Source organism: Equus quagga, chromosome 22 (assembly GCF_021613505.1).
Source record: "Equus quagga isolate Etosha38 chromosome 22, UCLA_HA_Equagga_1.0, whole genome shotgun sequence".
Taxonomy (NCBI): domain Eukaryota; kingdom Metazoa; phylum Chordata; class Mammalia; order Perissodactyla; family Equidae; genus Equus; species Equus quagga.
This window is the reverse complement of record NC_060288.1, coordinates 3,318,478-3,342,035: the sequence shown is the minus strand read 5'-3', so window position 1 is coordinate 3,342,035 and position 23,558 is coordinate 3,318,478. Positions and strand designations below refer to the sequence as shown.

The 23,558-nt window shown below is 39.5% G+C and overlaps 1 protein-coding gene across 3 annotated transcripts in view; it reads right to left on the bottom strand.

Annotated features, from left to right (window-relative positions):
- Nucleotides 1–23,558, bottom strand: part of ZMAT4 (zinc finger matrin-type 4) — a 317,539-nt gene that overhangs the window by 201,686 nt on the left and 92,295 nt on the right. For all 3 annotated transcript variants that reach the window (XR_006886617.1, XM_046648399.1, XM_046648400.1), the window contains exon 3: nt 2,679–2,768. Coding sequence is in view for 2 of the 3 variants with exons in the window: in XM_046648399.1 (XP_046504355.1) it covers nt 2,679–2,768 (90 nt within the window). In the remaining variant the exon portion in view is untranslated. The remainder of the gene's footprint in view (nt 1–2,678; nt 2,769–23,558) is intronic.

Here is a 23,558-nt window from a genome sequence, read left to right as displayed (position 1 = left end):
AATCAGGGACAAAAATTAGGGAAGCTATAAGCTACTAATCAAGCCCTGGCCATTTGGGACCTATTGTTACAAGGTTATTGTTTGGCTTCCTGGATTGTTACCAGAGATAGAGGTGTGACTTCCCGTAAGACTGACTGACAGCTGGCAGGCTTCATGGGCTGGTTATTGTACGTGGATGAGTTGGTTTTCTGAACTGGTTGCTGCAGATGGTGAGTCAAAGTTCTACTTTTATATATAACCCGGCCATCGTCCATTCATATATGTAGTCTCTCAACCCTTAGGTGTGAGTCTGTACGAAAGAAAGCTGGTCCAAATAATTACCCACATCAACACTCAGAGCCCTGGAGAGGGACACGGTGGCTTCCACACTGCATCCAGTACATCAAGATGCCTAATGGAAATGACATATTCACCTATGAAAAATACACACAGCCTAATAAAAGCATCCACCGTCTCTTATAAAAAGGTAAGATCACTATGTTGCTTTTCCTGTTTATGGATTCACTTTTATACTATGATGAATAAATTACAGAAAAAGGATTTAATAAATAAATCATTGGTAGATCAAGCTGTTCAAAACCCAGGATACACCAGAGGAAAACGTTCTCCAAGGAGTTTTTAGTAAAGAATCCTTGCAAATACTTCTTGCTCTAAAATCCAAACATCTTCCCCTCCATAAACCCCAAGGTTTCTGGCAGAACCAGAGCCTGAGTGGGGTGAATCATGGGTCTGGCCGTGTCCTCAAGTAACACCAGCCCGAGCCCAGCACCCTGTTTCCGCCTGCGCGATCGAGCCCTCCTTAGGAGCTCAGATGTAAGTAAGTGCAACATTCATGATTAGTACTTGAGTGGATGAAAAATAATCTATTCAAAGAGCCAATTGTCGAGTGTCCATGAACCCCATTGCTTCTGACTATTAGATAAGACAATAAATGGCCATTGAATGAAGGAATACAGCACCATTGCTCGATAATTTCCAGGGAAGGCAAAAAAGCTAATTCTGTTCTTTCTGTTAATATACCTGACGGAAAGAATGACTTCAGCGTAGCTACAGGATTCTGAGATGACACGAAAACTGGCTTAGGCTGACTCTCCTGTGGCTTCAAAAGTTCTTTTGATGTTAATATACCTAAGAATGCACCTGTCCCCCTTCCTCACTCCCACTGCCTCCATCTGGTACAGTCCTTTCAAGCCCGAAGACCCCAGCTCAAATGCCAACTCTTGAGGAACACCTTCCCTGACTGGATTGCCCTGGTATGACTCACTTGCCCTTTGTCCCCATGGGACTTTGTGCAGAATATTAATGAACACCTACTCTGTGACATTATCACTATTTTTTATACAATATTAATCTCCCTCACTATACCATGAGTTTCTTTATAGCAAGTCTGGGTCTTATTTATCTGTTTCCTCAGTCTCTGGCATGTAGCGGTGTACCTCATTACCTATCATTTCATTGCATATTCACAAAGCGCACTGAGGGAAGTCTGACAATTACAGCCTCATTGAGGGAACTGAAGCTCAGAGAGATCAATTATTTGCCCGAGGTCATAGAGCTAAGACCTAACAGCGCTAGTCTCAGTCCCACTCCTTGGCAGCTTGCAACGTTTTTGTGACATCTTTTGCCTCCAATAAGCTCTAAATCCTGCTTCACCAAGGCAGTAAAGAAAACCCCACACTGTTTCAGATTAGTCTGCCTATTAACAGCTTATTTTGGGATGCTAAGAGGCATGGCTTGGAATTCATTAACACCAGCCCTGACACTCACTGCCTTTGGTCACATGCTATTCACTTGCTCTTTCTTTTTCACCTGTGAAGAATACACAAGCACAGTTTTTGTCAAGCTTATTCAATGATCACATATTAATTTTTAATAAGAAAAGAAGACCAACATCTATATGGCAGCAGAAGGAAAACAGGATCATAAGCACAAGTGGCAGTGTGGGGTATGAATTCCATGCCTGCAGCCTCCTCAGAACTCGACAGGCAAGGAAGTTCAGTGTCTGACCCACAGTGTTTACCTTGGGGGCCTCTGCGATGGATGGCTCTGAACATTCCACTCACTAGGAAAAGCAGCCCCTGCTGGGAGGCAGGAACACGTACTTCATCAGTCTTTGCCTTGGCCTGGCTGAAGTAAACCCTTTGCTCTGACTTTATACCTTCTGAGCACCTTTCTAATCATCATTTGTCTTCCCAAGTAAATGCTCCCTCAGGGAGAGGGGGCACTGACCAAAACCCTGAGTATTTTTATTTCCAAGATGTGCAGTCTTCCTTATAAAGGAATCAATTGGCATTCTGTTTTACACACCAAAGGAAAAGTAAAATATGTAAAAAGCAAAGGATCTGATATTTCTGACAGGTTTGCCCCTCAGGCCGTGTCTGCCCTGCTCTCTGTCTTCTGACGGCTCCTGTCTCCCCTCACCCACCTCGCTCTGTACCGTCTTTCTCTGCGCAGTCCCAGTGCGGCATCACCAAAAGCCTTCTAAGACTAGACTGGCAAGTTCTGGCAGGAAAAAGAGGACTTGTTTACACGTAACATTTTCTGTAATACTTGATGAGAACTATTTCTAATCACTTAGCTTTCCCACTCAGCTGGACATGACCTCAATTCTTAGACCTGCAAAATTCTTAGCAAATAGAACAAATCCTCTAAGAATATCACATGGTACAGATACTCACATTTTCTGACCGGAGCCTCTTGGCAGGACACCCGCCGTCCCTGGGGTGAAGCATGTAATACAGTCGGACTTTGCTTGCATGTTTTCGACTCTGGGAAGGAAAAGCAGAGAAGACACCGTGAAAGAGAAGGCATTTTAAATCCTTGGAAACATAGCCACTGCCAATGCCAAGAAGTACTCACGTTAGAAAACATTTCCACACGCTCCTGTGAGTTACATGGGATGAAGTTTCCGATAGGGTAAATGACTTGCCCAAGGTCATAAAGCCAAGATAATTTCAAGATTAGAAAACACAGTTAATGAAGAAGGGTAAAACCACTGGGATCTTTTAACCTGAAGTGAACAATATATGTAACTGTCCTCAAAAGTAAGAACAGGTCTGCAAAGAGAATAACATAAGGATCATCGGTGGTGGAGAGCCAGGTCCCCTACCTTCTCTCTCGCTCCTGCTGCCCTGCCCTGAGGAGCTGGCACACACAGCGCCTCCAGTAGAAGTCTGTTCCTCTGGTTCTCCCATATCTGAGCCTCCTTAATAAGCTATCAAAAGGGATTTTCCAAAGTCAGATATCATGAGCAAACAAAAGATATTGTATCCAAGTCTGAGGGCTGATCAGAGCCCAAGCTACATACAAACAGGCAGGTGTCATTGAACAAATAAAACCCCAGCTCTTGCAGGATGAGCGGGACTATGGATTTCTGCCTGTCCTGACTGATCCACACCCAGCGTGGAGAAATTGCTCCCTTCCTAGTTCCATCTTTCCTCTACTCTGTTGTTCAGCTGACAGCCCACCAGAACTCCCCTCACCTTTAAAGAATACTGTAGTTCTGACTTCCCAGATGCTACCCGAGGCGGGACGGCAGAGTGAAAAGAGCACTATAATAAAATAGTCAGAAGTTCAGCACCTCAGTTCTGGCCTTACCACTTTCTAGTGTGTAATATTGAACAAGTCACTCACTCCAATTTGGGTTTATAGCCAAAATGAGTCTCATTTTCTCCATATGCAAAAAGAACATAATAATATTTATTGGGGTTGCCATGAGAATCAAATGAGACATTGCATATGAAAAACTGCAATCCACACAATGTAAGCATTTCTTGCTACTGACTACACCAGTCCCCAACTTTGGTTCCACTGAGGTCTCTATAATGGGAACTCTCCTTTAACCCACTGCTGCCTAATTCCAGGCCCCCATCCCCTTCCTTTTCTCAGAGATAATTTCCTTCTTTTCTGGGCCTTGATTTCACTTTGCCTTTATTCCCAGCTGATTCTAGCCAATGGTTTACCCTCATGGGTTAGCCACAAAGGCAAAGTGATTTTCAGAGCACACACAGCAAGTTGCATCTTGTTTACAGGATGCATTGTAAATCCTTTCTGTCTGGTTTTCCTCATTTATCACTTTTTCAGTTCCTTTATTGTGCCTAGAGCAAGAAGACTGTGCTTTTAACAGTCCTTGAACACTTTTAAGGCCTTTAAATGGGTTTAAAAGTACTAATGGAACATAAAAAACATTGCACACATGTAAAAGTACTAAAGTATGATTTGGAACTATATTTGTAGCCATTTCTAAGTTGCAGAGTGAGTTTTAATCAAGGCTTATCCACACTCTTGTTTGCCTGAAAGATTGGTAGGACAGAGAAACAGAGACCAATGTGGACCTGTGGTCAAATGATTTCAACATTATTCTTCAGCTTCTGCGTGTCTTTGAGAAGGTCACAGCACAGACTGGCATTTCTCTTTCTGCATATAAATATGTTGATTAGTAGAATCTGTCTACATTTTCTACAGTTTTGTTGGTTTTTTGGAGGTAAGGAGTAGTGGTAATATTAGGAATACTGCTACAGTCAAAAAAATGAAAAGGAACACTTAAAAACCTGCAAGATGGGGGCTGGCCCCGTGGCCAAGTGGTTAAGTTCGAGCGCTCCGCTGCAGGCGGCCCAGTGTTTCGTTAGTTCGAATCCTGGGCGCGGACATGGCACTGCTCATCAGACCACGCTGAGGCAGTGTCCCACATGCCACAACTAGAAGAACCCACAATGAAGAATACACAACTATGTACCGGGGAGCTTTGGGGAGAAAAAGGAAAAAATAAAATCTTTTAAAAAAAGAAAAAAAAACCCTGCAAGATGCTGAAGGTGGCCAGAGAGCCTGGGCTGGTGCAACCCACGGCAGACGGGCAATTGGCGAAAAGATGAAGTGCTAACAGTGTGAGCAAAATGCGGCTGAAGTGGGTTTTCAATTTTGCATTTGTCACCATAAAAGAACTTCTTCTCACAGTTCCTGCAGCATCAATCCACTCGAAGCCCTGGATCCCAGAGAATAAAATCATCGCAAAACCAGAAATCTCATAATGCGGTCTGTTTTGCGGTTGGTTTTCTTCTCTTTCCCGAAAACACAACATTTCTTTCAAAAAGACTACTTCCAGCAAAGGCAAAGTTCACTGGGTTATTTAATTGCAGTTTGACAAAACTAGTAAGGACTCGTTAGCTGAAAAGAACAGGGAAGTACGTGATAAACTCGGCTGTGAAGCCATCAGTGACTAGTGATGCTGGGATCTGAGGCTTATTAACGACAGTTCATTAAATGCCTGTTTTTCTCCTTCAGCTTCCCCAGCTCTCAGGTTTGATGGAAGGACTGACTGCACAACACATGCTGCCGCTGCCCTTGTGGAGGGGTGAAGAGAAGCCGTGCTTTGGCAAACACCACCTGCTTCTGGAAGGACGGTGGAGGTGTTCTAATGCACCATTTAGCCAAATCCCTTTTGCCAAGCTGCTTTTTCCAGGCGGCTTGGGCTGGATCCCGTGCCTTCCCTGCCACAAGCCGAGCCGCACTCGGTGGGAAGTAAAGGCCCTGAGGACAGCCCACTTCTCAGCGAGAGCCGTGTGGAGTCACCTTCCTAGTTAGTCTGATTCAAACCCAAAACCACGTCCAGATGATGTTGGTTGACAAAAGGAAAAAGGTTCCTAGCAGAATGCTCCTTGGTGCTCCACAGCTGGCCTGCCTCAGCGCTGGGCCTGCACAGATAGGGTGGAGCGCTGCTGGTGAGTCCTCTCCTGGCTTCCTGACACACGCCCCTCTTCCTCAAGACGGCACACTGAGTCACACACCATGTCTTCCTCCCACTGGTTCCTCCCAACCCCTTAACTACCCCAAATTGCTTGACATTTGGCACAGTAATCTCACTCCTTTCAATTTATTCTGAAAAACAAAAACAAAAAAAGACCCTTCCCTAAGAAAAATTAAAATTACTTTCGAGCAAAGATATTGCTTGCAGCGCTATCTAAATAGGACCAAAAAAAAATGGCAGACAGCTACGTATTCACCAATAGGAGATTGGTTAAAGCAGCCATGGAAGGCCCTCATGTCAGTTGGAAACAGAAGAAAATGCTTTCCACATAATGAATAGTGAAGGAAAAATGCTAAACTCAAAATTGTTTGTATACTGTGATTAAATTATACAAATATTTATAAGTATATCAATCATAAGTGAAAAGGAAAAAAGCATGACTTAGAGTAGAAGAAGTACGGACGGTTTTCATTTTTTAATTCTATAACAAATTTACCTTTAATATAAAAAATAATTTCACAATGCTCAAGCCATTGTAATTCCTCATTAAGTATACATTTTACTCACGATGATTGTAATTAGTAAAAAGCATCAATGGTCTGGAACGCTTTTAACATATATTGGTATAATTGACCACATTTCCATTTATCTTTTTTAACGTCTTATCAACATTCAAAATGCAAATTTTTTCATTGCAATTCATTGCAAACTTGGTAATTTAGATAAGCCTCCTTAATCCAAGAGCAAGACATGTTGCTTCAAATTTGAAAACTTCATATTGGCACATACGAACGCCATGGTGAACATGCCTACTTTTCACAGCTTGGCCACTTGCTCTTCCCGTGTATGAACAGAGACTATGGGGATGCATGGCAGATGCTGGCCTGACAACCACACTGAGAAGACCTGGAAGAAAGCTACTCCTGAAACTGGGTATGTCATCCAAATACACATGAGCAACAACAAACACTTATGACTTTTTCAAAGACTTGTCAATACTTAAAATTTGCACCGCTTTTGGGAGTTTCAAAACACAGACCAACTGCCAACTGAAAAGAACTTTTTTAAGGAGGAAAAAAAACACCTTACAGATTAAATGTATATATTACCGAGTTTCAGGAGGGAAAAGGACCATTACTTTGAGGGAGAAGATGTGAAAAAGAAATTACAGTCTCTTTCAATTGCACCGAGAGTCAGGCCCAGGCTCCTTCTTGCATTAATATTTGCATTTTAAGCAAAAGTCATTACTTTCATTCAAACCACATCAACTTTAAGCTTCCCAGATAGGCCAGAAATTACCAACTCTTCCATTTTAATTAAAGCCTTGCCCCCGATGCTGGGCACTGTGCAGGGGCAGACCTATCTGCAGATTACTTTCTTTTGCTGAAACAATCTCTTGGCACTCAAAGAAACAGTCTAAAGTGCAAATTCAGGCCAGCCTTTTCTTTGGAGGGATAAAGAACAAGACAAACCTCTATTTTCAGACGTATTGCTGTGAAAGAAGGGGGCGAAACACAGAAATAGAATGGCTTTGTGCTTCACCTAAATAACCATCTTCCATTATCACATACTCCCTTAAAAAATTCACAACTCAAATTTGCTTCCAACAAGGCTACTGATTTCTGGTCTCATAAAATGCCGAGATAACAGCGCAACTTTGTATTTGCAGCATGCTCCAAACAGCCTTCAAAGTCCTTCCACATTTATCATCTCGTTTTATCCTCGAATCACAGTTGTGAGGCTGTGAGGAGAGGTGTTATTTCAAATAAGCTTTAAGACCCATTCCTGATTTCCTAGTTAAGTCTGCAGCATCTTATTTTATCGTAGGTATCTAATTATACCTCTTCCAGAAACCAGCTAAAAAAAAGCCAAGGACTATGAGAAAAAGGGAAAACCTGGAACAGACTGATAATTACAGAAGAGTGATTATCACGTGCCACCAATTTTGAGGTATTTCTACTTGTTCCAGGGTAAAGAAAAGCCGATCAAGGGAAAGCAATGAATCCCAAGGTTCTCACTTCCTGGCTCCCGAGGATGACTAGCAGACGGAAGATAGGGTCTCCCTCGCTCAGGAAGAAGGAGAAGACATCCTGGCAGAACATCACTTAGCACTCAGAGGCTGAGGACGCCAGGGCTGGGCGCTAGAAAAGCTGTAGCACAATTTTACTAGGAAGCCAAGGTTACATGCAGATAAACCAAAGAGAGAAAACGCGAGTTGGAGACCCCCTCTGATAAGTGAGCTCCATGCCAGAGTGACGCATCTTTCCTGATCAACCACAGGGAGGAGGTTGGACATAGAAACTTCCAGTAACTAGAGTGGAAGATGGGCCAAGCAAAAACTAGGAAGAGAAAACTGGCCCCTAGAAGGAAGAAACAAAACTCTTCCGCTGGAACTGCCCAATGCCCAGGGTCCAGACGTCCTCCCAGTCTGCTGGGCTACTGGAATGGTCTGTAATCCAGTCCTATAGCTGAAATCGGATCAGAAGATCCTAAAAGGATTCAGGTGGACTATGTGAAAGGATTACAGGCCAATCCACACCCACCGGGGACATGTGCAGCCTTCGTAAGCTTCCGTTCTGCCAAGGATGAGTGACACCTACGAAAAAATTCTGTAACACAAAAGAACACTTTGGAGAAACTCTCAAGGAGGAGACATCAAGCAATTCTTTGCACAATATTTACTACAATAAATAGAAGTAAGTTTTAAATGGCACAAGTTTTGTGTCATTTAATTCAAGAAAATACAAACTGAGAGTAAAAGCTAAAAGTGAGATGACAACTAATTAAGAGGAAGACGTGCTATCTGAGTCAATAGAGGAAGAACATTAAAAACATCAGAGTGTAATTTTGAAGGTCTTTCATAGCAGTTCAAGCACAGAATCAACACTGCAAATCAGTGTGGAAGTCAAGACAGACACACTTCCTAGGACAGAAAGGAATAGGATGAGCAAGTGGGGAGAAAATGATACTGGAGATCTTACATATGAAAGACTAGACCAAATACGGGGTGGCTTTGATGGCAGAACAAATGGAATAGAATAAAAAGTCCCAAAATAGACCCAGTAATTTGAAAACAAAAAGAAAACTTGGAAAATCTATATAACTTTGTGAATGGAAAATTTTCTAAACAACAAAGCAAAAGAAGCAAGATTGATAGATATGGTTACAAAAAAATGTGTTTTTGATCAGTGAAATATATACATGTAAGAGGCAAACCACAAAGTAGGAAAAATATTTGCAACATGTAAAAGAAAACAGTTTAATACCGTTAAGGTAGAAAGTGCCTTCACAAATTTATAAGGAAAAAAACAACACAAAATAGGCAAATGATATAAATAAGAATTGTAGAAATGCAAATAACTAAAAGGTATACACAAAGAAGCTCATCCAAATTCTACCTTATAATTTTTAAACTAAAAAGTACATATTTTCATCCGTTAAATTGGCAAAAAATTACAAAATATACATATCTATATCCATATTGGTGAAGATGCAGGAAAGCTGGCACTCTTGTTCACAGCTAAAGGCATGTAAATTGAGACAATCTTCTGAGATGGAAATTTTGCAATATATATTCAAAAGGCAAAAACTTGTTTGACTCAACAATGTTACTTCTATGAATTTATTTTAAGGAAGCAATCAGAGACGGGTATTGCCATTTACTCATAATAGGAAAATGAGAAAATAAGTTAACGTCCCGAACGAGAGGGATAAATATTATATTTATATGATAGATCACCAGATGGCAATTAACAAGTATTACAATAATATTCAATGACATGAAAAATATCTATGAAATAATACTAAGAAAAAAAGTGTCAGTTTCAAACCAGAATATAAATGATGCCAGAATTTTTAAACAAAAATATATGTGTGTATATAGGAGCGCGCGTGCGTAGACCGAGCAAGGAAGCAAGGATGAAGGAAGATGTGTCTAGAAAGAAACATACCAAAGGATTAACACTGTTTATCATGGATCACAGGTAATTTTAATTTTCCTTACATATGCTTTTTTTGAATTTTCCAAATTCCTTAACAGACCTAATCATCCCAATAATCAGAGGGAAAAATTATAATTTGAAAGATTCATTCCAACACTGAAGTTTTACCATTCTAATAGTCCTATCTCAAGATGAGGAAAATAAGGCTCAGAAAGATCAAGAGACTTGCTCAAGATCCCACAACTTATGCATTCTCAGACAACAGGGATTACATCTGTTTTGTTCATTGTTGCATCCCCATGATCTATCACCATGGCTGACACATAGTCGGTGCTCGATAAAGATTTGTCGGTTGAGTGATTGAACACATGAATGAAAGGATGAGGCAATCCCAGAAAAAGAGCCCAAGACCCTTGATTAATTAAAATGATTATGTGAAAGTGTTGTGTACATAATTGCTATAGATTCCCTTCCATTCTAAAAATGAAACAAAACCCATCACCCATCGATTTCCATCTCCATCCCCCACTGCTACAGTGCAGGTCAGAGAGAAGCCGAAAGCCTGCAGACCAAAGAGAGTTCGGAGCGACAACTCCTGCAGGCATTTTGCAGAGCGTGCACGCTGGAGGAAACACTCTCAGTAGGTGAACTGATGAAGTCTGAATTCAAAGCATAAGCTCTGAAGAAACTGAGGAATTGCTGCAACCAGTACAAAAGTCAAGATGCAGAGTGCGTCATATTGCCGCAGACGCCATGGCACACGCAGATCCAGCTTGTTGGGAAGAGCAGGTTTGGGACAAGGCAGAGTCAATTCCTCCACTGTTTCCAAGAATCCCGACTCACCAGATGCTGGCTTAGTACAGTCTCATTTATCCTGTGTGTGGCCTAGGGTAATATGTCTCTTAGTTTTTAATTATAGGGTACGGGGCATTAGTGCTGTTATGGACCAAATTATGTGCCCCAAAATTCATATGTTGAAGCTCTAACTCCCAGTGTTACTGTATTTTGAGATAGGTAGTTAAGGTTGAATGGGTTCAGAAGGGTAGGGTCCTAATCCAGCAGGACTGGTCTCCTTTCAAGATGAGGAAGAGACCCAGAGAGCTCGTCCTCTTTCTGCATGCACAGAGCAAAGGTCACGTGAGGCCCCAGCAGGAAGGTGGCCTTTCACAAACCAGGAAGAGAGGCTTCACCAGAAACCAACCCTGCTGGCACCTTGCTGGAAGACTTCTGGTTTCCAGAACTCTGAAAGAGTAAATGTCTGTTGTGTAAGCCACCATTCTTTGGTATTTTATGGCCGCCCAAGCTGACCACGACGTATGCCATCCGCTAAACTAGATGCCCTCTCAGGGTCTTTTCTCTTTACACAGTAATCAGTCCATTTTTCACAAGTAAAAGGACAGCCTCAAAGTTTCTAGAATTGGGTCACTTTATTTTTCTCTGAAACATTTTTAAAAGAGCAGTTGAAACGAGAAACGCTTATCTTAAACAAGCAGTAGGAAAACGTGAATTTTTGCTGGAGAAAAACATGTATGGTGGGATGTGCAGGATTCATAATTGTGTAAACGTGTTTGCACTAAATCCGTACTTCTGTCTGCCTACACAAGGGACTACATCAATCCATTACAATTTTAAATCAAAGTCTTGCAACTCAAAAAATTGAATTACCACCAAAGCACAGAGGAACCATTTTTACGTGGTGTGAGGACAGAGCTAAATATGTCTCCATGATGTCTGTGTATTTTAAGCAGAGCCGTGTGAGAAATAAGAGAACACCAGAGGATAGATAATGTGATAGGCCTCATGGAGGCCTCTCTTTTGCTGTTTGGGGTAAAAAAAACAAAAACAAAAATGATATTCCCCCAGAAGCCCCTTGTAAAGAAGTTAAAGTTAGAGACGAGAGAAACAATAAAGCCAGTGTGGTCAGAGAGGACAGGGTGAGTCGAAGTAACAAAGCTATCAAATTCTTCCAAAATGGGAAAGCCTAAATAGTACAAGCCAACCTTGGGCTAGCATTTCCCCAAATCTCTTGATTTCTCTTATACAATTCATGTCTGGAATAAGAAAAATGCTAGCACTCTATGAAAACAACACTGTGTGAAGTCTTGCAAGATTAACCCCACTCCTGCCACGGGCAAACACTAATGCCGTCTCCACTTCCTCGCATGGAGTGAGGTTTAGTCTGTGAAGAAACCGAGGTAAAACAGAGTCCCCGCCCTTGTGGAAGACGACTGGCCCAGCAAGGCAGGACAATCACCCAGACGACCACGACAAGGACGAGAGCAGCAGCAAGGCTCGGCTGTGACCTCTTTACTCTGTATAACATTTTCACTTTAAGTTCTCTTTTACCCTATTATTTTATACTCCTTAGCATGTACCATATAATTATTCTCAAACTGAACTCTGTTCTTATGACTGAATTCCCAATTTTTGGTTATTTTTATAGTCCTAATCTATCCCCACAATGCACCTTTAAAATTTCTACACGGAGGAGCTCCTCTACAAACGCTTGTTAACTACTTAAATAGCCAGGGGAGCAGAAGCTTTTTGTTCTGTGTTCAGTTTTTGTTTCATAGTCCCACTTGCTTATGTTTGTTTCTGTTGCCTTTACTTTTGGTGTCAAATCCAAAAATATCATCGCCAAGACTGATGCCAAGGAGCTTACCTGCTACGTTTTCTTCTAGGAGTTTTATGGTTTCAGGTCTTACATTCAAGTCTAATCCACTTTGAGTTGATTTTTGTGTACAGTGTAAGATGAGGTCCAGTTTCCTCCTTTTACATGTGGCTGTCCAGTTTTTCCAGCACCATTTATCAAAGAGATTATCCTTTTCCCATTGTATATTCTTGGCTCCTTTGTCATAAATTAATTGACCATATATGTGTGGGTTTATTTCTGGGCTCTCTATTTTGTTCCATTGATCCATGTATTTATTTTTATGCCTATTTGATTATTATAGCTTTGTAATATTGATTGAAATCAGGCAGTGTGATACCTCCAGCTTTGTTCTTCTTTCTCAAGATTGCCTCAGCTGTTCAGAGTCTTTTGTGGTCCCACACAAATTTTAGGATTGTTTCCAATTCTGTGAAAAACGCCTTCGGAGTTTTGATAGAGATTGCATTGAATCTGTAGATTGCTTTGGGTAGTGTGGACATTTTAACAATATTAATTCTTCCAATCAATGAGCATGGAATATCTTTCCATTTCTTCGTGTCTCCTTTGATTTCTTTCATCAATGTCTTGTAGTTTTCAATGTACAGATCTTTCACTTCCTTGATTAAATTTATTCCTAGGTATTTTATTCTTTTTGATGCAACTGTAAATGAGATTGTTTTCTTTATTTCTCTTTCTGATAGTTCATTGTTATTGTATAGAAATGCAACTGATTTTTGTATATTGATTTGTACCCTGCAACTTTACTGAATTCATTTATTAGTTTTAACAGCTTTTTGGAGGAGTCTTCAGGTTTTTCTACATATAATATGCTATCTACAAATAGAGACAGTTTTACTTCTTCCTTTCCATTTTGGAAGACTTTTGTTTTTGTCTTGCCTAATTCCTGTGGCTAGGACTTCCAATACTATGTTGAATAAAAGTGGTGAGAGTAAGCATCCTTGTCATGTTCCTGATCTTTGAGGAAAAGCTTTCAGTGTTTCACTGTTAAGTGTGATGTTAGCTGTGGGCTTGTCATATATGGCCGTTATTATGTTGAGGTATCCAGCTTGTTGAGAGTTTTTATCATGAATGGATGTTGAATTTTGTCAAATGCTTTTTCTGCATCTATTGAGAAGATCATGTGATTTTTATCCTTCACTTTGTTGATGTAGTGTATCACATTGATTGATTTGCAGAGGTTGAACCATACTTACATCCTTGGAATAAATCCCACTTGATCATGCTGTATGATCCTTTTAATGTACTGTTGAATTTGGTTTGTTAATAGATTGTTGAGGATTTTTGCATCTATGTTTGTGAGTGATAATAGGCCGTAATTTTCTTTTCTTGTAGTGACCTTGTCTGGTTTTGGTATCAGGGTAATGCTGGCCTTGGAAAGTGAGTTTAGAACTGTTTCCTCCTCTTCTACTTTTTTGGAAGAGTTTGAGAAGGGTTGGTGTTAATTCTTCTTTAACTGTTTGGTAGATTCACCAGTGATGCCATCTGGTCCTGGACTTTTCTTGGTTGGGAGGTTTCTGATTACTGATCAAAACTCCTTACTCATTAGTAGTCTGTTCACATTTTCTATTTCTTTATCATTCAGTTTTGGTAGGTGGTATGTTTTTAGGTTTTATCCATTTCTTCTAGGTTCTTCAATTTGTTGGCATCTAATTATTCATAGCAGTCTTCTATGATCCTTTGTATTTGTGTGGTATCTGTTGTAATGTCTCTTCTTTCATTCATAATTTTATTTTTGAGTCCTCTCTCTTTTTGCCTTAGTAAGTCTAGGAAAGATTTGTCTATTTTATTTATCCTTTCAAAATACCAGCTCTTAGTTTTGTTGCTCTTTCCTATTGTCTTTTTAGTCTCTATTTCATTTATTTCCACTTTGCTCTTTGATATTTCTTTCCTTCTACTAAAAGCTTTTGCACAGCAAAGAAAACCATCAAGAGAATGAAAAGACAACCTATGGAATGGGAGAAAATATCTGCAAATCATGGAGGGGTTAATATCCAAAATATATAAAGAACTCATGCAACTCAATTACAATAACAACAACAAAAAACAATCCAGCTAAAAATGGGCAGAGGAGTTGAATAGACATTTTTCCAGAGCATACATGTAAATGGCCAATGATACATGAAATGGTGCTCAATATCGCTAATCGTCAGGGAAATGTAAAGCAAAACCACGATGAGATTATCACCTCACACACCTCACAAGTTAGAATGCTTATTGTCATAAAGACAAGAAATAACAAGTGTTGGCAAGGAAACCTTTGTACACTGCTGATGGGAAGGTAAACTGGCACAGCCACTAGGAAAACAGTATAGAGATTCCTCAAAAAAATTGAAGTTAGAATCACGATATGATCCAGATACTTCTGGAAATATATCCAAAGGAAATGAAAATGGGATATCAAAAAGGTATCTGCACTCTCATGTTCATTGTAGCATTATTCACAACAGCCAAGATATGGAAACAACCTAAGCGTCCATCGATGGATGAATGGATAAAGAAGATGTATATATGTAATGTATATAATTATATAATATATAATGTATATGTATAATTATATAATATATAATAAATACATATATGTATAATGTAGTATTAGTCACGAGAATGAAGGAAATCCTGCTATTTTGGACACATTGATGGATCTTTAGGGCATCATGCTAAGTGAGATAAGCCAGAGAGAAAAAGACAAATACTGCATGGTATCACTTTATATGAAATCTAAAAAGGAGAAATAAACAAAAAGTCAAACTCATAGAAACAGACAGTAGAAAGGCAGTTGCCAGGAGCTGCGGGGTAAGGGAAATAAGGAGGGTTGGTAAAAGGTACGAACTTTCAGCTATAAGATGAATAAGGCCTGAGGATCTAATGTAAAACATGGTGACTATAGTTGACGACACTGTATTGTATCATTAAAGTTTGCCAAGAGAGTAGAACTTAAATGTTCTCACCAAAAAAAAAGAGAAATATGATAAATACATGAGGTGATGGCTGCGTTAATTAACCAGGTGGGTGCAATCCTTTCATAACGTGTACCTATATCAAATCACCACAATGTACACTTTTTAAGTATCTTACAAATTCATTTGTCAATTATACCACAAAAAAAGCTGAAATAAATAAATAAACAGCCTGGTGACTCAGACTATAAGACATAACTCAAATAGACCTCACTTTAGCACCGCAATAGTGAAAAAAAAAATTGGACAAACAAAACAGTATAACATCTGGCTAACAGAGATTCTCCAACTTACAAAGAATTTACATTTTCAAGGTCAGTTTCCTCTGGCACACTTGAAATGTCAACTTTATTTTCAAAGGTTTTATATCCTATTTTGAAGAGTACATGTAACTTGTATAATCTGAAAAAAGTAATCAGCAAACTTATTAGGAACGTTTCCCAGTGTAAAAGGATGTGCATGGAACAGCATCTCCGGTTATCCCAGCCCAGCGTTTGCCCCCACGGTTGAGCTAGACTTTCCCACACCGTCACACCTGAAATGGGACGGGGCTGGGAATCCTCACAGCCGCTGATGTCGAATTCGGAAGGGTCCAGCCACATTGCTAGTGGAAAGATAGGTTAGTGGCTTTGTTTCACTTAATGCTGGGGAAACAGAAATTTTTTTTCTCCTAAATCCTTAGAGTCAAGTACCCAGAGGCGTATTTTATTTTTCCAGCAATATTTGTTTTGTTTAATACTACTCTACAGACCTTCAGGGGAAACAGGCACGTGGCTGCCAGCTGCAACTGTGCGATTACCTGCAGCTCCCCCACCTCCTGCTTTTCACCTTGTCTATATGCCTAGTCCAAGGCCCAGAGTTTAGTCTGTTTGCAGGTTGCTTTGAACTAGATAGCGTGATTAAAGAAAAATAGGGAATTTCGGAAACAATTCATGCTCTCTAGCCAGGCGGTACAGAGAGACACACGTGTTCAGGAGAAGATGGTTTTAACCACTAAATACTCCCCAGATATTCTCAGAGTCCCTGTGTCACTCCTTTCTCTCAGCTACAGGGTCCAGGGAGAGACTCAGCCAAAAGAAGCCAGAGGTTACCTTGCCAGAGGCCCTGGAATGCAGAGCGCCCCCTCCTTGGGGACATCAGGGGGAGTGCAGGGATCCCTGGGTCCCACCTCATTGCCTGCCCCTCTGCATGCAGACCAGACCTGGAGGAGTCCTTTTCCTTCCAATTCTTCTCAAAATTTGGTCTTTGGACCTCCTGATTCAGAATCATATGGAATTTTCTGAAAGGAAGATTTCAGACCTAATAAGAATTGTTAGGTTTCTCACCAGCTCCCCAAGTGCTGAGAAGGCAAGTGGATTTTGAAAGCTGCAGCTCTACTTCGCCACCTTTCTAATCCTCTCCCCTCCCTTCCCCTTCTATGGCTGCCAAGCTCAGATTGAAAGAAAAACAAAGGAGACTGGCAGCACTATCTCCAGCTTCAGCTGGATTGCAGTCCAGCGTGAGGCAAAATCAGGAAGAAGCAGTCTCAAGGCCAGTCTCCCAGGGCCTCGCAAGGAGTAGGCTGAGAAGCGCGGAGCTTGAAAGAAGCCTGCATTTGGCAGAGGCTCTGCTCTGACATCTCCCAGCTCTCAAACTCTGGCCGCCAGTTTTCGTTTCTCACAATCTTCTCTTTCCTCCTCCCTCCCAACTTCCATTCTCCTCTCCCTAACCGCCTTCAGAAGGTTCCCCTTAGCCATCCTGCTTTCCCACTTGAACTCAGCACTCCCAAAGAGAAGCTACTGTCTCTCCTCCCCCGGCTCGCTCCCTTTTCCATGTTCCTGTCTTTGTCTGGAACACCAGCACTCTTGCAGGCAACCAGGCACGAAACCCAGTGAAGCAAAGATATTGGAATACACCAGCCAAAAATTTTAAATAAGGATGATAAATATATTTAAGGAGTTGGGAAGATATAACCAATATGAAGAAAAACATAAAATCATAAAAAGTAAAAAGTAGAAATATTAGGTAATGGGATTACACATCAGGACCATGTGAAATTTATTGGTCTAACTGATGCAAATCCATCAATGTGATATACCACATTCATGAATGTTGAACCATGTGACACTACTATGTTTGTAAGTGAAATGATCAAATATTGGCAATTTCATATGGTTCAACTTTATTTTTCTTTGATAAGAAGAAAAGAATACATCTTGATTTTTTTTTAAATTGAAGACTCGTGTCCACACAAAACCCTGCACCTGGAAGTTTATGGCAGCTTTATTCATAGTTGCCAAAACTTGGAAGCAATAGAGATGTCCTTCAATAGCTGAATAGATAAATAAACTCTGGTACAGCCAGATGATGGAATACTACTCAGTGCTGAAAAGAATTGAGCTATTAAGCCATTAAAAGACACGGAAGAATCTCAAATGTGCATTATTAAGAAGAAGCCAATGTGAAATGGCTACCATATAATTCCAACTATATGACATTCTAGAAAAGGCCAAACGACGGAGACAGGAAAAAGATCAGTGGTTGCCAGGGGGAAGGGAGGTGGAGGGATGAATGGGCAGAGCGCAGAGGGTTTCTAGAGCAGTGAAAATGCTCTCTATGATATTATAATGGTGGACACAGGTCATTATACATTTGCCCAAACCCATAGAATGTACAACACCAGGAGCGAATCCTAATGTAAACTATGGAGTTTGGGTGATTATGATGTGTCAATGCAGGTTCATCTATTGTAACAAAAGTACCACTGTGGTGGGGGACGATGATAACGGGGGAGGCTATGCAAGTGCGGGGGCAGGGGGTATATGGGAAACCTCTGTACCTCCCTCTCCATTTTGCTGTGAACCTAAAACTGCTCTAAAAAAATAAAATCTATTAAATAAAAAAATTTTAATGTAGATGACAAAACTGTTAAGTAAAATTAATGAACTAAATACAACACTGTGTTTTTTTAAAAGTAATGTATCATGATCAATCATGGATTATCTGAGAAGGCAAGCATAGCACAACAACAAAAAAATCGATATTATTCACCAAGTTAATAGACTAAAGGAAGAAAAAAAATCATATCTCAACCAATGCAGGAAAATCACATGATAAAATCCAGTACCTATTTATACTTTTTCAAAAACTTAGTAAACTAGGGAAAAATAATATTCTTGTCTCCATATAGGTTACATGAAATATCTACAACAACCATTACACTTATTGGAGAACTTTTGATTGTCTTCTTTTAAAGACTAGAAACAAGAAAAATACAACCACTGTCACTGTTGCCACCAACTACAGCACTGGAATTCTCTATGGACATCATGGAAGAAAGAAAAAGAAAGAGATCCAAGAATAGGAAGGGAGGAGCTACAATTCAATGTTGTAAATAATGAAAACTTTTATCTAGAAAAATTGACAGAACCAATAGATGGACCATTAGACCTTGTAGGAGCATTTAGCTAGCTTGACAGACCTGAAGATGCACTGCCCAGATCCTCTTCAGTGGAGAACTTGCTGCCCCTGCTATAGGGAGTGCTGTCAGCGGATAGCCTTCAGCTGTCAACCTTCTCAGGGATCCTCTCCACTAGAGAGCTGCCTTGTCCAAGGTCAAGTCCTTCCCAGAGTGTGGAGATAAAATACACAAGTAATAAATGACAGGAGAAGCCCCTGCATAGACCAATTGGAGAACGCGTCATGAACTTTGAGTGTAATTAACTTATTCCTCTGCACCTGAAGTTTAATCTAACTTGTACAAAGGTACACAATTAGTAGGTTGTATAGAGTCAGGATTTGAACACAGGTTTTCTGACTCCAGAGGCTAAAGTCTTAATTACAATGCCGTACCACAGGATAATTTCCCCTTACCATCCTAAGATCATAAAACGCATATTCGTGCTTCTGTATATTTGTTGATTTTCTTTCCAATTCTTGGTATACACGTATGCCTCCCATTTGCATTTTTGAGTAGAATAACCCTTCTACGTCTATTCCAAACCTGACCCCTCTACAAACTCTTTCCCTGTCACTCCAGACGCGAATTTCATCCTGTTCTAACCTTTCACAGCTCTCACTGTCTTTACCATATATTTTAGCCTCTTTATTATTTTCATTTAAGCAATTCATAAAATACTCCCCAGGATATCTCATGCATATCTAATATCTCCCCGGCATATTTCATGTAGCCCCAAACCACAACCACTTTGATAAAGGGCAACATCCTAACAAGGCAGGATATACAGGAGGTGTCCAAAATATGCCTCTTGATTGGAATTGATTACATATAGCATATTGATTAGTCTTGCTGTCTCAAGACTGAAGTTAAAGCAAAGGAAACAACTGTCTGTCAAACTCAGTTCTGCTTGTCTTTCTCAGACACATGGTCAGTATTCTATAATTTCTTCCATACCCTCATCATTCTTGACAATCTAATTTTGATTCAGAATCTCGTCGCAAAAGTCAGCCCACAGATAAATATGCACATATAAAGTTAGCCAAGACTTACTGAGAAGTATTTAACCAGTGTAATCACGCATTCAGGCTGGACATTTTCTCATCCAAGGAAAATAATGTCTTCATCCTGACATTATTGGGCACCATATGATTATGCAGCACCACGCACAGCCCTTTCCCTCCTGCCACCTGCTCTTAACTAGATTTCGAGTAAGCCTGCCCCACTTCTTTTCACCTGCTGACTGATTTGCTGTTTCATATAAATGTACTAAAATTTTGAAAACTGATGAATAAGGGTGGAAAAATTATGACTATTATTTTTTAAAAAAAGATGGAGGGTTTAGCTGCCTTTAGCTCCTCAACAGCCCACCGCAGTTGTTTCTGGCTTACATGACAAAACACAGCAGCCAAGGGGAGGCTGCGGCTGCTGGTTCCTTTCTTCTTTGCTGAATTAGGAATCCAGCAGAAATTAGTGCCTTAAACACAACCATCTGTTCTCCTCCATGGAGCCCTTTCTTCTGGACTTCAACAAGGGGTGATATGTTGCTTCCAAGTCATATTTAAATCCAGTTCCTGGTATTTCAGATTGTATTCCTCTCAGCTGAGAGTGAATTTATGAAATTGAGCCAAGATGAAGGAGGAAATTAATTAATGTTGGCACCCTGTTAACTTTCTAGCTTTCTTTTACTAGATTAAATCAACTCTACAAAAAAAAAAAACAAACCCTGTGCTATTTCAACTATGAGAGGAAGCAAATGGCCATGGACCACGGCAGGTTAACAGTTTGTACAACTGCACAACAACCATTTATTCATTCAGTTATTCTCCAAACTTTTGATGCATAATAAATACAAACAAGGGCCAGACACCACTATAAGTCATCTGGCATGTGGATTACATCAGCTGAGTTATTGCTACCAAAAGAAATAAGAGCCAAGCCAGCATGACTTTCTAGTTAGTTTCTTGTGAAATCTCAACATCACGTTCCATGAACATCCATCCATTTATCCTCCTCATGCAGGCCTTGCACCTTCCAATGTATTGGCCAGAATTCACTCAGCTACCCTTCATAAGCCTGCCATTTCTTGATATTCTTTTGGCTGTAATATGTCTAATAGCTTTCCCTTTCCTCAAGAGTCTAGGCCCTAGAATAGAGGTACAAAAAGAGGTTCCACAGGTTGTGCTAACAGAAGAAAATTGGGGTTTCATTTCATCAAAGGTTATTCTAGGTGCAAAGATGAGTAGGTAGAATGTAATTTTGAAATCTGTTACAAAGATTAAAATAGAACAGAAAGTTAGATTCTGTTTCTGAGTATAAAGGTAGGTTAACATTCCGAAACTGGTTTCACAAGAGAAGTTGTTTAAACACTAACGGAGAAACACATTAAGTTTGAGATGCTGACTAATTTATAGTTCCTTAGCTATAAAATACAAAGGTAGGATATGACAATTTTTAATGTCCCAGTCAATGTTACACTCTGCGATTCATGATAAAGACACTTTGAAAATGCCACTGCAAATTTAGAGCACTAAATGCTTGTGTTAGAAAAGAAGAAAGTTCTCAAATCAATGACTTCAGCTTCTACTTTAGAAAACCAGAAAAAGAAGAGCAAATTAATCCTAATGAAAGTAAAAGAAAGGAAAAAATAAATATAAAGTGGAAATCAAGAACGTAGAAAACAGAAAACAAAAGACAGAAAAATCAATGAAAGCAGAAGCTGATTCTCTGAGAAGATCAGTAAATTGATAAGCCTGTAGTCAGACTAATCAGCAAAAAGAGAGAGATAAAAGACAAATCACTAATATCAAGAATGAGAGAGGTGACATCATTACAGAGTCTAGAGATACTAAACTAATAATGAGAATATTACGGGAAATTTTATGCCAATTAATTTTACAACTTAGATGAAATGAGAAATTCCTTGAAAATACAAACTACCAAAGCTCACTGAAGAAGAGATAACCCAAACAGCATATCTATTAAAGAAATTGAGTTTGTAGTTAAAAACTTTCCCACAAAGGAAACATCACACTCAGATGGTTTCACCGGGAACTTCTACCAAAAAATTAATGAAGAAATAACAACACCAATTGTACACAAACTCTTCCAGAAAATTAAAGAGGAGGGAAAATTTCCCAGCTCATTCTATGAGGCCAGCATTATTCTGACACCAAAAACAAAGACATTGCAAAGAAAGAAAACTACTGACTAGTATTCCTCACAAAAGTAGATAAGAATTCTTAATGCATTTTTAACAAATCAAATCCAACAATGTATAAAAAGGATAATGCATCATGAGCAAGCAGGCTTTACCCTAGGAAGGCAACATAGATTCAACGTTTGAAAATTGGTCAGTGGAATTCACCATAGCTACAGACAAAAAACAAAGCAAAACAAAAAGATAGAAAAAAGGAAAGAAAAGAAGAAAATTCATATGAACATCAGAATAGATGCAGAAAAAGCATTTGAGAAAATCCAACATCAATTTCTGATTTAAAAAAACTTTCAGCAAACTAGGAATAGAAGGGAACTTCCTCAACTTGATAAAGGCATCAATAAAAAACCTAATGCTGACATTGTGCTTAATGGGGAAAAACTGAATGCTTTCCCCAAGATGAATCAGACAAGGATGTCCACTCTCACCTCTTCTATGCAATATTATACTAGAGGTTCTAGCCAGTGCAATAAAGCAAGAAAAAGAAATAAAATGCATCCATATTGTAAAGTGAAACACTAAATATAAAATTAAATAATGGCTAGACCATATACAAATAATGAATTCTGACCCATAGTTGTAGCAAACAGCCCTGGAAGTCAACCTACTATTTGCAGTAACCAGCCCAGAGAGTGAAATTACTATCTGTAGCAAGCAGTCTAAGAAGCCAAACAGTAATTCCTGTAGCAATAACCCCAAACTGCCAGAAATTGGTTAATAACTAAATCTTTTCTGATTTTTTTCCCCTGATTCCAACTTAGAACGAGTTCGAGAAAGAAAAAAGCAATCACATAGAGGCCCACATCTAGCTAACACACCTTTAGCTTCCTATTGCCAAGACAGTCCGGTCCAATCTGGATGCTTCCAATCTGGGCATATCTGAATCCCTGCCTTTTCTCCACTATAAAGCTTTCCCACTCCTCTACCTGCCTTTGAGTCTGCCAATGTAAGTCATGGGGGCTGACTCCCTTACTATAGCAAGTGCTGAATAAATAGCCTTTGCTTGCTCCCATTTGAGTGGGCTTCATTTATTTCCACAAAATGAAGAAATAAAATTTTTTATTCACAAACAACATGATTGTGTGTGTAGAATATAATATAGAAGCTTTTTAAGGAGCTCCTAGAATTAATCACTGAGTTAATGTCTCGGGATGCAAGACTGATATTCAAAGATCACTTGTGTATGTACTAGCAAAAAACAATCAGAAACTGAAATTCTTAAAAAAACATCAAAAACATGAAATACTTAGGGATAAATCTGGCAAAATATGTGCAAGACCTATACACTAAAAACTACAATATATTTTTAAGAGAAATTAAAGAAGATAAATAAATGAAGAGATATATTGCATTCATGGATTACAAGACTAACATTGTTAAGATGACATTCTCCTATAAGTTATTTATACATTCAATGCAATTCCAATCAAAATCTGTGTAGCTTTTTTATTTGTAGAAATTGATGACCTGACTATAAAATGCATAAGAATATGCAATGCACTTAAAATAGTCCAAACACCTTTGAAAACAAAGAACAGAGTTAGAAGATTCGTGGTACCTGATCAAGACATTAAAAACCTACTGTAATCAAGA